Source organism: Typopeltis vanoorti, chromosome 21 (genome assembly GCF_054136105.1).
Source record: "Typopeltis vanoorti isolate ZY-2024b chromosome 21, IOZ_Tvanoo_1.0, whole genome shotgun sequence".
NCBI lineage: Eukaryota > Metazoa > Arthropoda > Arachnida > Uropygi > Thelyphonidae > Typopeltis > Typopeltis vanoorti.
The window spans coordinates 72,534,391-72,547,105 of record NC_143569.1 but is presented as its reverse complement, the minus strand read 5'-3'; the positions used below and the strand labels follow the sequence as shown (position 1 = coordinate 72,547,105).

Genomic DNA, 12,715 nt, shown 5'->3' with positions numbered 1-12,715 from the left:
TGACAAGTGCAAACGAATATTGGCGAGTCTAGCTGCAATTGGCCGAACGTGATAATTCCGACACTGTGTTAGATCTCAGTGCATTTGTTTCATGATCTAAAGCATTAATCGAACAATTCCAATTATTTACTATTCAATCAATGTCGAAACATAAGCTCTAACCTTTAACATGTTGTATTGCATTTATATAATGTTGCAAGCATTGTTATTATAAACACAAACAAAATTTAATTTTTCATTTTTTCCTTGGGGGTGTTGCCAGTGATGTCAGGTATCATAAACTGGTAAAAATTTGTCTTTTGGAGAAGGTAATTGATTGTGAATTTGTTTGATGAGTGTGTAGGTATCAGTGAGTTCATATTTTTCATAATCTTTGCCACACATTCAAAGATGCATTTAATATAAGGTATGCGAATCCTGTGGACTACTTGCCTTGGTTGCTGTGTAGGAGAAGTGTTAATTCTTTTTTTTTTATATATTATTCTTCGGTTGAATTCATTTAGTAAAGCTGTTTGTTTGCTAGTTTCCAGTTCTTGTTTGAGAGATGCCTTTGGTATTACAAAAGCTGATGTATTACAAATATAGCATCATGTAAAAGTTGGTTTTTGGTGTCCTGAAGTAGGAAGTGATCCATCAGGTTCCTGTGTGATATATATATCTGGAAAGGAAATTACTCTAGACAATTATTTTTTCTAGTGTGAATTTAATTAAAGCCTGCAAGTTGTTGATTTTTGTAGAAGTGAATGGAGTTCTGATTCTTTGTGTATCCAGAATGCAAAAACATCATCTTTGTAGTGCAGCCATTTAGATGGCTTTGAGTTGAGAGAGAATATTCTTTCTACCAGGTGTTCTAGATAAAAGTTAGTAGGTTAGGTGATAGTTGTGAACCCATCGCCATTTTTTCCACGTGAAGTTTTATAACTGCGAGGTTATAGCAGTGTTTACTTTGGTGAGAGTTCACTGTTTTTAATATCATTTTATTTAAACCATATGGTATTCAAGTCCCCACCATATAAAGGTATCATTGCTAAAGAAAAAACGTTTTTCCGAATACTGGTATTGTATGACCTAAATATCTTTAAATCTGAAGTTAACATCCCCCCCCCCCCCTCCTTTATTTTATCTTTGTGTCATCTATGCTATTACCATACTATAGGTTTGAACAACTTCTGGATTGGATTACCATTAAAAAAAAATTGTTATTTAAACATATTTTGTAGTATAAGCTGAATTGTTATATTAATGTTAAACTTGGATTTTCTTAAATTTTTACTATACATAATTGGATGAAATAAAATTTTCAAATTTGCTTCATGTATGTTTACTGAACTATTTCTTAACTATATATAGATTCATTTTGTTTAAGCCTTCAGTTGGAGGTTTTACATTCTCAGGTGAGCTGTTGCCTGATTCATAAAAAATTTATTGACATAAAATATGTTTACAAAGTTAAAAAGAGTTAAAATATCAGTAACTTATATTTTTTCTTATATTAACTTGCTATATTCTATTTTTATTAACTTAAAAAATTAGTGAAGTAAGTGTTGAGTTATATGATTGCAATAATTCGGTGGATAGTTAATTTCTTTATATTAATCACAACTTCAAAAAGTTCTTTGATATTCTTAACCAGAAGCATGTTAGGAGGTTTAGGTACTTGTTTTATATTTTGTCTACTTTTTCTTTATTTATTTTATTTAACACTATTACAAAAATACCCTTCATAATCCTATTGCTTGTGCTAGGTAAGTGCACCTAAACTCATATATTAGCGTATCTTGAATTTGGACGTTTTTCTATTCACTAGTGGTTTATGAATTGGATTATTCTTCTCTGTAGTGTCAGTCATGCACTTTATATGATTTATCATCTAGCAGTCTGCTACTTTTCATTAGTGATGGACTGTAGAAGGTTTTAAGACAATATAACATCATCAACAAATTCCTGCCATGTACCCTCAAGGGGTGGACAGGATATGACAGTACTACATGAAAAAATTACATCATTACTAACTTCCTATCTACAATTTTCCTCCAAATCAGTCTGTTACTTGTCAAGACTCCAACATTATCAGATCTTATATTTCTATCATCTAAGGCACTTTGTACCATATCAATCCACCTATATCTTGGTCTTCCTCTGGGTCGTTTTCCTGCCAACCTGGCAGAGAACACTTGTTTTGCTAATCTTTCCTCTCCCATTCTATTTAAGTGACCATACCACCTGAGATTAGCTCTGCTAACGCATTCCTGGATGCTGACAATGTCAAGTTCTTTCCTAATATCCTCATTTTTAATATGATACTGCCATTGATGCCATCTGTTCACGCCTATAATCTTTCTCAGGACTCTCATATCTGCGGTCTCTAGTCTTTGGTCAAGTGTTTTACTTCTGACCCAGCTCTCAGATCCATAAGTTAAAACTGGTTTGAACACTGTCTTGTATATAGCTAATTTAGTGTTCCGACTAATTTCTCTCTTATTCCATATGAATTTATTCAATTGACTTCCCACCATACCAGCTTTGCTGATTCTGTTGTTTATTTCTATATTTAATTTACCATCTTCAGTAAAAATTGTGCCTAAGTAGCTGAAATGTTTTACTTGTTCCACAGGTTCTCCATTCACAACACAGTTGACATTTTCAATGATTCTGCCTATTTTCATTGTCTTTTTATTGCTGACCTTCATACCATATCTATTACAACAGCTATTCAATTTAGCCAAAGAATCTTGCAAATTTGTAGCGGATTTATTTAGAAGTATAACATCATCCGCATAAAGCAAAGAGCTGACATTAACATCTCCAATTTTAATATCAGGTTTAATACCACTTTCCTTCATAATGTGATCCATATAGATAATGAATAACAGAGGGGATAATGTACATCCTTGTCTCACACCAGATTTAACATTAAACCATCTTCCTGTACTTCCTTCAATTCTAACTGCTGACTTACAACTCAAATAAAGACTAAGTATTGCTTGATATAATGTCCCATTGACACCATATAACTGCAGCGTATTGAATAACTTCTCTCTTGGCACCTTGTCATATGCCTTTTCCAGATCGACAAAACTTAAATACAGATCTTTGTATAAAAAAAAAAATGACAATATAACAGTAACCCTCAAATTAAATAATTTCACAACAGAACCATTTGAGAACTTCGAAAATATAGCAAGTTACAAAGTATCTTACAATTTAGATATTGTTCATTTGAAAATAACAGAATGTAGCCAGCCTAGTTGGCCAAAGGTTAATGATCAAAGCTATATAACTGGGAGGAGACCTCCACATAGCCTTTTAAGGAATGCAGAAAACCAATTGGGACTTCTGACCTAATTTCTCGTGGTGCACCCTATTAGGTATCGACCTGGATACTGAACGAGGATGGGATTGAAATTTGAGATGTAGCTCACCAAATGGTATTCTTATTGGCTTAAACCCTAACACAAAATGATGGTACCATGACAGAATTTCATGCCGGCTGAGGTGTCACCTAGTTAAACAAGGCCCTGATTGTTTTTGTCAGGGAATCAGGGAGAACAGTGCAAAGTTAGCTACTGGAACAAACCCCAACTCAACATCAGCAGAGTTTGAGATTGGTACTATCAACGTAAGAAGCATCAAAGAAAAAGAAATGGAACTAGCAGAAAAATTGGATAAGTAACAGATCAACTTATCAATTTCAATGTTGATTGAAAAAAAAGAAGACAAAAGACTTTTTAAGCAACAAATACAAAATGTTATATTCAGAATCTTGGAAAAGAAGAGTAGCTATAGTATTCAAACACTAAATACAAGGATAATCTTCTTAAATGGTAGGCAATATCAAGTGGACTGATATGGATGAATAACAGAATGGGGAACTGGACAGTGAGACTTATTTGTGCCTATGATCTGATCTCACCGAAGGTTCTACTAAGGAAGAAGTGGAGGAATTTTTGAAGGCATTAGAGAAGGCAGTTGACACGATTTAAAAAAAGTTGGTCCTTATTATTGATCTAAACAGCAGAATAAGAAATGATTACCAGACATACAGAAATTTTTTGGAATATTTTGGAGAAAAGAGCAAAACTATTAATAATGCTAAGTACCTGCTAGATTTCTGTTTAGGAAAAGGGCTTGTCACAGTCGCACAATGTTCCTACATAAAAATGTGCTCGAAATGGAGAGAAGACTCAAGAAAGAAGAAAAAATCTCTTGACTGTTATTGTTGATAGCAATGTTTTCCTACTAGTTCAGGACACAAGAGGATACAAAATTGAAAGTGATCACTATTTAGTGTTGAGTAGGATAAAATTAAATTTCATGTTGAAAAGAAGGATTGTAAAAAAGTTTTGAACTGAATCAAAGTTGAGCAGTTATTAGAGGTGAATTATTAGACTCAAATATATAACTATTATTCAAGAAAAAATGAAAGAGATTGAAAACAAGAACTAAACCTTGGAGTTTCAGTTGCAAATCCTGAAGAAAACATTGCTTTTCTTTAAGGTTGCATGTGATGAAGTAACCTGCAAGGATAGAAAAGTCAGAACTCTGTGGTGAACTCAGAAAGTTAAAGAGGCAGTCAAGGAAAAAGAAGAAAGAATACAAAAAATTCTTGATAAGTAAGTCAGCCTAGGTAAATAAAAATCATGGGAAAATTTGGGTAAGCCAACATGAAATAACAGGAACATGGCAAAGCATTCTGAAAGCTGTAGAAAAAGCTTAGAAATGGAGGAAAGAGTATTGCAAAAGGAATCAGAGATGATAAAGGTGACATGAAAGCTGAATATAAAGATATTCTAGATGTCTGTGGAGTAATTACTTGGAAAGATTGCTAAATGAAACAGCACAGCACAGTGACATCAAAAACCTAAAATGTGGAAAGGCAGCTGGAGTAGATATTTGACCAGGAATGCTCAAATATTGGAAGTATACGTTTTACAGTGGCTGCACTGCATAATTCAGAAGGTCAAATTCCAGATGATCAGAGTAGTGCTCTCATAGTACCCATCCATAAAAAGGAAAATAAAACAGTGTGAGAATTACAGATGTATTTTCTTGCTTGGTGTTCCTGGTAAGATTTATGTAAGTATGCTGGCTAATGAAAATTGTGGAAAGGAAGCTTGGTGAAGTACAAGCTGGATTGAGACCTAATTGAGGTGGTCAGGATCAGATTTTCACTTTAAGACAAATGGTCGAGAAATCTTAGGAATAGAAAACTAGAATCTGTATTTAAGTTTCATAGATCTGGAAAAGACATATAACAAGGTGCCAAGAGGAAAGCTCTTCAAAATGCTTTGGTTATATGGTGTAAATGGGACATATATTAAGCTATATTTAATCTATATTTGTGTTGTAAGTCAGCAGTTAGTATTGAAGGAAATATAGGAAGATGGTTTGATGTTAAATCAGGTGTGTGACAAGATTGGACATTATCTCTACTCTTATTTGTTATCTATATGGATCACATTATGAAGGAAAGTGATATTAAATCTGATATCAAAGTTAGAGATATTAATTTTGACTCTTTACTTTATGAAGACGATGTTATACTTCTAAGTAAATCCAGTACAATTTCTGCAAGATTGACTAAATTGAATAACTCTTGTAATAAATTTGGTATATTTTATTGAACAGCAATAAAAAGACAAAGATAATGAAAATAGGCAGAAACATTGAAAGCAACTGTCTTGTGTAGCTCAGTGGAAGTGGTCCTCTATGCTAAGCTGCCCGAAGATAGACTTCAGACAGCTTAGCACAGTTCAAGTCTGATCGCAAACTGGAGGAACCTTTTCTAAGCCTTTATTCAACCAGTTCTCAAGTTAGTCAATCTCTGGCATGGGCATGCGAGTTTTTTTCTCCCAGAAACTCAGGTATTTTTGTCAAATAAACTCAAGAAAATTGACTGTAGAACCCATATCATTTCAGACGGTAACATATTGGTACCTAACCCTAACAGGATAGGTACCAAGAAATAGCACCACTTGTTTGCCTGTTTTTTCATCAGTTACCATTTATAATTAGTAATGGGCTAGCTATCTCTAATTTGCTACTGGTGGAGATTGAACTGCCCACTCAGTCTCAAAAAAAAAAAAAAAAAGGAGCTAAATAGCGTTATAAATGCCTCTCCTACTTGAAAGTATCAACTGTATCCTAAATAGCGAACCTATAGAACAAGTAAAACATTTCAGCTATTTAGGCACAATTTTTAGTGAAAATGGTAAATTAAATGTGGAAATAGACAACAGAATTAGTAAAGCTGGTAATAAGAAGTCAGCTGAATAAATTTATATGGAATTAGAGAGAAATTAGTCAAAATACTAAATTAGCTGTATACAAGACAGTTTTCAAACCAGTTTTAACTTATGGATCTGAGAGCTGGGTCAGAAGTAAAACACTTGACCAAAGACTATCGACCCCAGATATGAGAGTCCTGAGAAAGATTAGGGGCATGAACTGATGGCATCAATGGCAGTATCATATTAAAAATTAGGATTTTAGGAAAGAACTTGCCATTGTTAGCATTGAGAAATGTGTTAGCAGAGCTAATGTCAGGTGGTATTGTCACTTGAACAGAATGGAAGAGGAAGGATTAGCAAAACAAGTGTGCTTTGCTAGGTTGGCAGGAAGAAGATCCAGAGGAAGATCGAGATGTAGATGGATTAATACAGTAAAAAATGCCTTAGTAGACAGAAATATAAGATCTGATAATGTTGGAGTCTTGACAAATAACAGATTAATTTGGAGGAAAATTGTCGATTGGAAGTTAGTTATGATGTGACTCTTTCATGTAGCACTATCATAATATCCTTTATTAAATTAAATGATCTACCTTGTGGGTGCACTTAGAAGGCATAATCAGAATATCTGAATACTTGCCTGAAATATTTGTTCTTATTCAGTTATGCTTTGTAATCATTGATGTTGAAAATGCATCACTTGTTGCAGGCAAAATATTGAATTAACATAGTTTTTTATCTATTGTGTAATGATAAGTCATTATAAATTATATCACAACAAAATTTATTATAATAAAAAAAAACAAAAAATTTTTGAAGAATGTCATTTACAACCAGTAAATGAATAGATAAAATAGAGATGATAACCAAATGAGCATATTAAGAGAACAGTCTCTTAATGAGGCACTAGAAAAACCAGATCAGATAAGTTTTAGATCCACCATATTTCTGACAGAGGGATGATGATATGAAGCAGCATTAATATTTACCAGTACGAAGTGGTTTTCTGTGTATGTGTGTATGTATATATATATATATATATATATATATATATATATATATATATATATATACTGAGAACTGCCATTAGGTTGATGCAAAATAACATCCAGATAAAGAAAGTTGTGGAGCCCACATTCATAGTCCAAACCCCATCAAAAATTTTGCCTTAAACATTTCCAATTTTGGGAAGTCATCCTAAGTAACACTCCTCATTCATGTGTTTCATAAAATTGAATTATTTAAGTTTTTTTCTTTGAATTCTAATATTTGTAGATGGAGTTATCCTCTTGTAGTTAATATCATATATTGTCATGTACTTGCAATTTAAGTGTTGTTCTTATTGTGTTTATCTCTTTTCAACTGTATTGGCTAGGAAACCTAGCTGAAAATTCTACAAAGATACTAAATAATTTTTCCTACTGTGTCATTCCATTGCTTTAGAATTTTATTGTTGCCTGCTTGATATTTAAATCTGGTTGTAGTAGTTTTGTTATAGTGATTGTTATAATGAAGTTTGTATAATGATGGGAGTTGACTGTTTTCAGAATCAAGTTGGATACATAAATACATAAAAGATGCATGTATATAACTCCTCCAATATCTGTATAGAAAATTTAATTTAGTTAATATTTCTGGTTTTATTCAAAAACAAGTATTACTTGTTAATCTGCAATTGTATATTCTCATGAATCATCAACTCTTTGTCTTGAGGTAACACTCTAATCTTGACTAACTCTAAAATTGCTGAGTCCAGTTTGCCTTCAACAATTTTTCTTTTTATCACTTAGATCTATGCTACTATATATAGCACTAGGAGCTTTTGTACCCTCAGAACACTCACAGGAGGCTGTGAGTTGTCTGAGGTTACTCCTTGATCCATTGATTGTATTGATGAGGTGGTGTTGGTAATTACAAAAGCTCAAATATGTACAAATGATGTACACAGTAGCTGGCACCACTTATGTGTATCTGCATGAAGTGCACTGAATGATTAAATGAATAATAGCAATGATGCAGTAATGGTGACTCTCAATAATTATTGAGCATGAGCACTATAATGAAACAGTTCTGAATGGGGCTGCATTAAATGGGGATATTACTGTACTGTTTCATTTTTTTCACAACCTATTCTTGATCGAACATGGTACTGTATTATTTTATAGCAGCTAAGCATTTTTTTCCCTTTCCCATGGAAACTACAAAGGCCCCTATTAATAAACAAAGCTATACTTCCAAAATTTGAGCAGTTTAACTGAGTTACTCATTTAGAATTATATTTGATATATAACTTGCTTTTGCATTCTATATTTCTCCTCTTTTAACAAATCATTGTATCTTTTTACATCAGGATAATGGACTTTTTAATAATAGTGTCCTCGTAAAATTAAGGACTACAAATAGTTATATTATTGACTAAAACAAGGAAGGGGGAGTAAGTGCTGAGTATTTTTTAAAAGCAAGCAGAAGTAGAGGATTATGGTAATTAAGAAAGGCATATTACTGATATAACAAATCTTGTACCATCTTTACTTCATTTTTCACATGCATACGTTCACTCTCTCTCTCTCTCTCTCTCTCACACACACACACAAATTAAGTTGCTTGATCACCTCATTGATCCAATTTTCATGAAAATTTTGTTTCTATAATTTACAGAAATTAATTGTGTAGTGTTTGATTGAAATCAACATATTTGCAAAGGAAATATTTTATTTGAGGTCTGCAGTGCTACTTTAATTGGATGTGTGATCATTATAGTTTTCTTGCAGCTTTTATTGGATGTTTACATTGTTCTTCCTCTCCTCACATACACACATACATACACAGAAAATATGTCAGCTGTGTTGTCTGAGAGGATAGCATATCTGGTCTCTAGAGCCTATAGAATATGGATGTTTTTGAATATCTTTAGATTATGACTTTCATCATGTAGTATGAGATGACCATCTTGCTTATTGGGGGTCATCTGTTTTGAAAAAAGTACCATTTTTAGTTTGTAGGATTTCTCTATCATTAACCTAACCCTCATTGCTGGTTCAAATATGTGACAAATTTATAATATTTCACCTGTTTGTCATTCTATTATATATACTGTAATACTTTTCATAGGCAGGTCTGATGTTCCTTAATTAACTTCAGAGTCAGTAACTCCTCAGTTTAACGATATAGCAGTAGCGTAGCTTCATAGGCTGAATAGGATTGTGGAATGAACATGACAGCACTGCATCAGAAGACTTCCTAAGTATAGTGGCATGTGGGGAGGACTGCAGAGACTACACAAACAGAGACTGACTGCTCTCTGTGTAAGAAACATGATCATGAAGCTTTCACTCCCCCACTTCATATCATAAAAAAGACTAAAAGTAACAATGACACTGCAGATTAGAAAAAAAAAAAAATATTTCTCTCTCTCTCTCTCACACACTCACTCATGATAAAAAAAAATAAGAAATACTTTTACATACATTTCATTAAACATGGCCTTATCACAAACATAAATTACATGTACTACCACCTTTTACTTATGTTTTTTCTCATAGAATGTCAGTTGGAAACCATAACAAGTGCTATCCAAATTACATTCTGTATGATTCCTTTCGTACATGTGTGTTTGCCAGAGCTCTCCCAGCTCAGAGATTACCAAACCTACAATCTGCACTGGCTCATAATTTCCATGTAAAGAAATTTTTTGCCTTGTTAGCTTAATTTTTAATACTTTTAGTATTCATTTGCTTTCTTTATTTATCTCTAAATTCTGATAACCACGTTTTGATTATTTAAAGTTGATTTTCAGCTAACTGATTACCTAAACAGTGAGATCATCTTCCTCAGAGGTTTCAGTGTTCATATACAAACTGGTTTTCCTTCTCTAACTCCACAGACCAAGTGTAAGAGAATGTTAGAGTTACCCATGTATTTGCTGTTAGTAATGATCTTGATGCAAATTTTCCATCTACAAACCCAGAATACTGGATAATTCTAGGAATATCCTAGATCTTTTCTTAAACAGCTTTCCTTCTAAATATACTGTAGATGTCAGCTCTTTGCTTGGTAACTTTGATCATAACCTTGTCCGTGTTTCCTTTTCTGTGAAATGAACTTCACCTTGTCAAGCGGTCTCATGCCCTTTGGTACAGTAATTATACCAAATGGGATGGTCGATTTCTGTGCTTCATTTTCTTGGTACAATTACTGTTTCCACTCTCCTGATCCAAACACCACTCTTGGTGAATAAGGACCTTGATCCTTCCATCCCGCACAGGTCTGAGCTAAAATTTCAGCATATATCAAGTGACCTAAGTCAAACATCTCAGCAACTTTGAAACAGTCCAATGTAGAAAACTTGCCTACTTCTCAATGTCGTTTGAGCTTTCTGGTCCTCTCATATTCTTAAAAGTCCCTTCTCTCTCTCTCTCTCTCTCTCATGTCCAGATGGTAGTACCATGATTAAACCATACAAAGATAAGGCTGATCCCTGGCAGCAGTCTTCTCATCCATCTCTCATATAGACTACCAAGCCGAATTACCTTCCACTATAATTTGTGCTCCAAAATTAATACCGGTTACTAGATCACCTGTGTATGCTATCGTGCTCATCTGACGAATAGCAAGAAGGCCAGCCTGTATCCAGCCTATTCCTTAAATCTTCTTCTTCTTCTTCTGCAGCTTCTCCCACTTAAGTGGGGTCACTGTTTGTTATGAGTCTCCTCCACACCTTCCTGTCTTGGGCTGTCACCACATCCAAGTTCTTCATCTTCAAGTCCTCTTCTACCAGCTCCCTCCATCTCTTCTTTGGCCGCCCACGCTTCCGCCTTCCTTGCACATCAATCTGCATGACCCTTCTTCCCACATATTCGTCCTCCCTCCTCATCACATGACCAAACCATCTCAACCTTGCCTCCTGTATTTTCGCTCCTAAGTTCGTAACTTTCACTGTTCCCCTGACATAGTCATTTCTCAGATGATCCTTTCTGGTCACACCACACACCCACCTAAGCATTCTCATCTCTGCTACTTCCATCCTGCTAATGTTATTTTTCCTCAGGGCCACAGTTTCTATAGCATATGTCATAGCTGGCCTCACTACTGTCCTATAAATTTTGCCTTTCAGATTGATCGGCACCCTCTTATCGCATAACACTCCAGCCATCTCCCTCCAGTTCCTCCAACCTGCTTGTATCCTGCATCCCACTTCCTTCTCAACTCCTCCATCTTCTTCCACTGTTGAACCTAAGTATCTAAAGTCTCTCACCTTCCTGATGACATTTCCTTCCAGCTCCATATCTGTCTCCTGGCCACCGCCCACTGCGCAACACATATACTCTGTTTTACTTCTGCTCAGTCTCATACCTCTCTCTTCCAGTACTTTTCTCCATCTTTCCAGTTTAGTTTCCGCTTCTTCTCTTGAATCTACACACAGCAAGATGTCATCTGCATACAACATTGTCCAGGGTGCATCTTCTCTCACCTCCTCTGTTACCACCTCCATCACAATATTAAACAGAAACGGACTTAATGCTGACCCTTGATGCAAGCCAACTGTTACTTGAAAACTTTCTGTCTGTCCCAGACAGGTCCAAACACTTGTCTTCACATTTCTGTACATTTCCTGCACCAACCTGACATATTTCTCCGGCACCTTCTTCTCCCTCAGACACCTCCAGACTTCTTGCCTTGGCACTCTATCGTATGCTTTCTCCAGATCAATAAATACCAGATGTAGCTCCCTTTGTTTCTCTCGATATTTTTCCATCATCTGTCGTAACCCAAAGATAGCATCTGTTGTTGATCTACCAGGCATGAAGCCAAATTGTTCCTTTGCAATCTCCACCTCCTCCCTCAGTCTACCATCAAGAACCCTTTCTAGGATCTTCATTGTGTGGGACATCAACTTTATTCCTCTGTAATTTTTACAGTCTTGTGCATCCCCTTTACCCTTGTAGATGGGAACAAGAGTACTCTCCCTCCATTCCTCGGATATATTTTCCTGTTGGCAAACTTTCATGAACAGGTCCCACAGCAGGTGAATTCCCTCTTCCCCCAGTGCCTTCCATGCCTCCACTGGAATTCTGTCGGGGCCCACCGCTTTTCCATTCCTCATCCTCTTCATGGCCTCCGTCACTTCCATTCTACTGATGTTCTGCACCATCCCCTCAGAAGGCTGCCCATCTCCTCTGTGAGTCCTTGCATTTTCCTCATTCAAAAGTCCCTCAAAGTATATTTTCCATCTGTTTCTTATGTCCACATCCCTCCATAATACTCTTCCTTCATCATCTTTGATCTGCCTCACATGTAAGATGTCCTTAGCTGCTTTATTTCTACATTTCGCTAGTTGGTAAATTTTTCTCTGTCCTTCCTTTGTTTCTAATTGATCATACAGATCTTGATATGCCATGGCCTTCGCCTGTGCCACAACTCTCTTGGCTTCTTGCTTTCTCTCTTTGTACACCTCTCTGTCCTCTTCCACTCTTGACTCATCCCAC

At 35.2% G+C, this 12,715-nt stretch overlaps 1 protein-coding gene across 2 annotated transcripts in view; it reads left to right on the top strand.

Moving 5' to 3' along the window:
- The window catches only part of MED14 (mediator complex subunit 14), a 429,754-nt gene that overhangs the window by 141,036 nt on the left and 276,003 nt on the right, over nucleotides 1-12,715 (top strand). For both annotated transcript variants that reach the window (XM_090411452.1, XM_090411451.1), the window contains exon 10: nucleotides 1,351-1,394. In XM_090411452.1, the coding sequence (XP_090267578.1) occupies nucleotides 1,351-1,394 (44 nt within the window). The remainder of the gene's footprint in view (nucleotides 1-1,350; nucleotides 1,395-12,715) is intronic.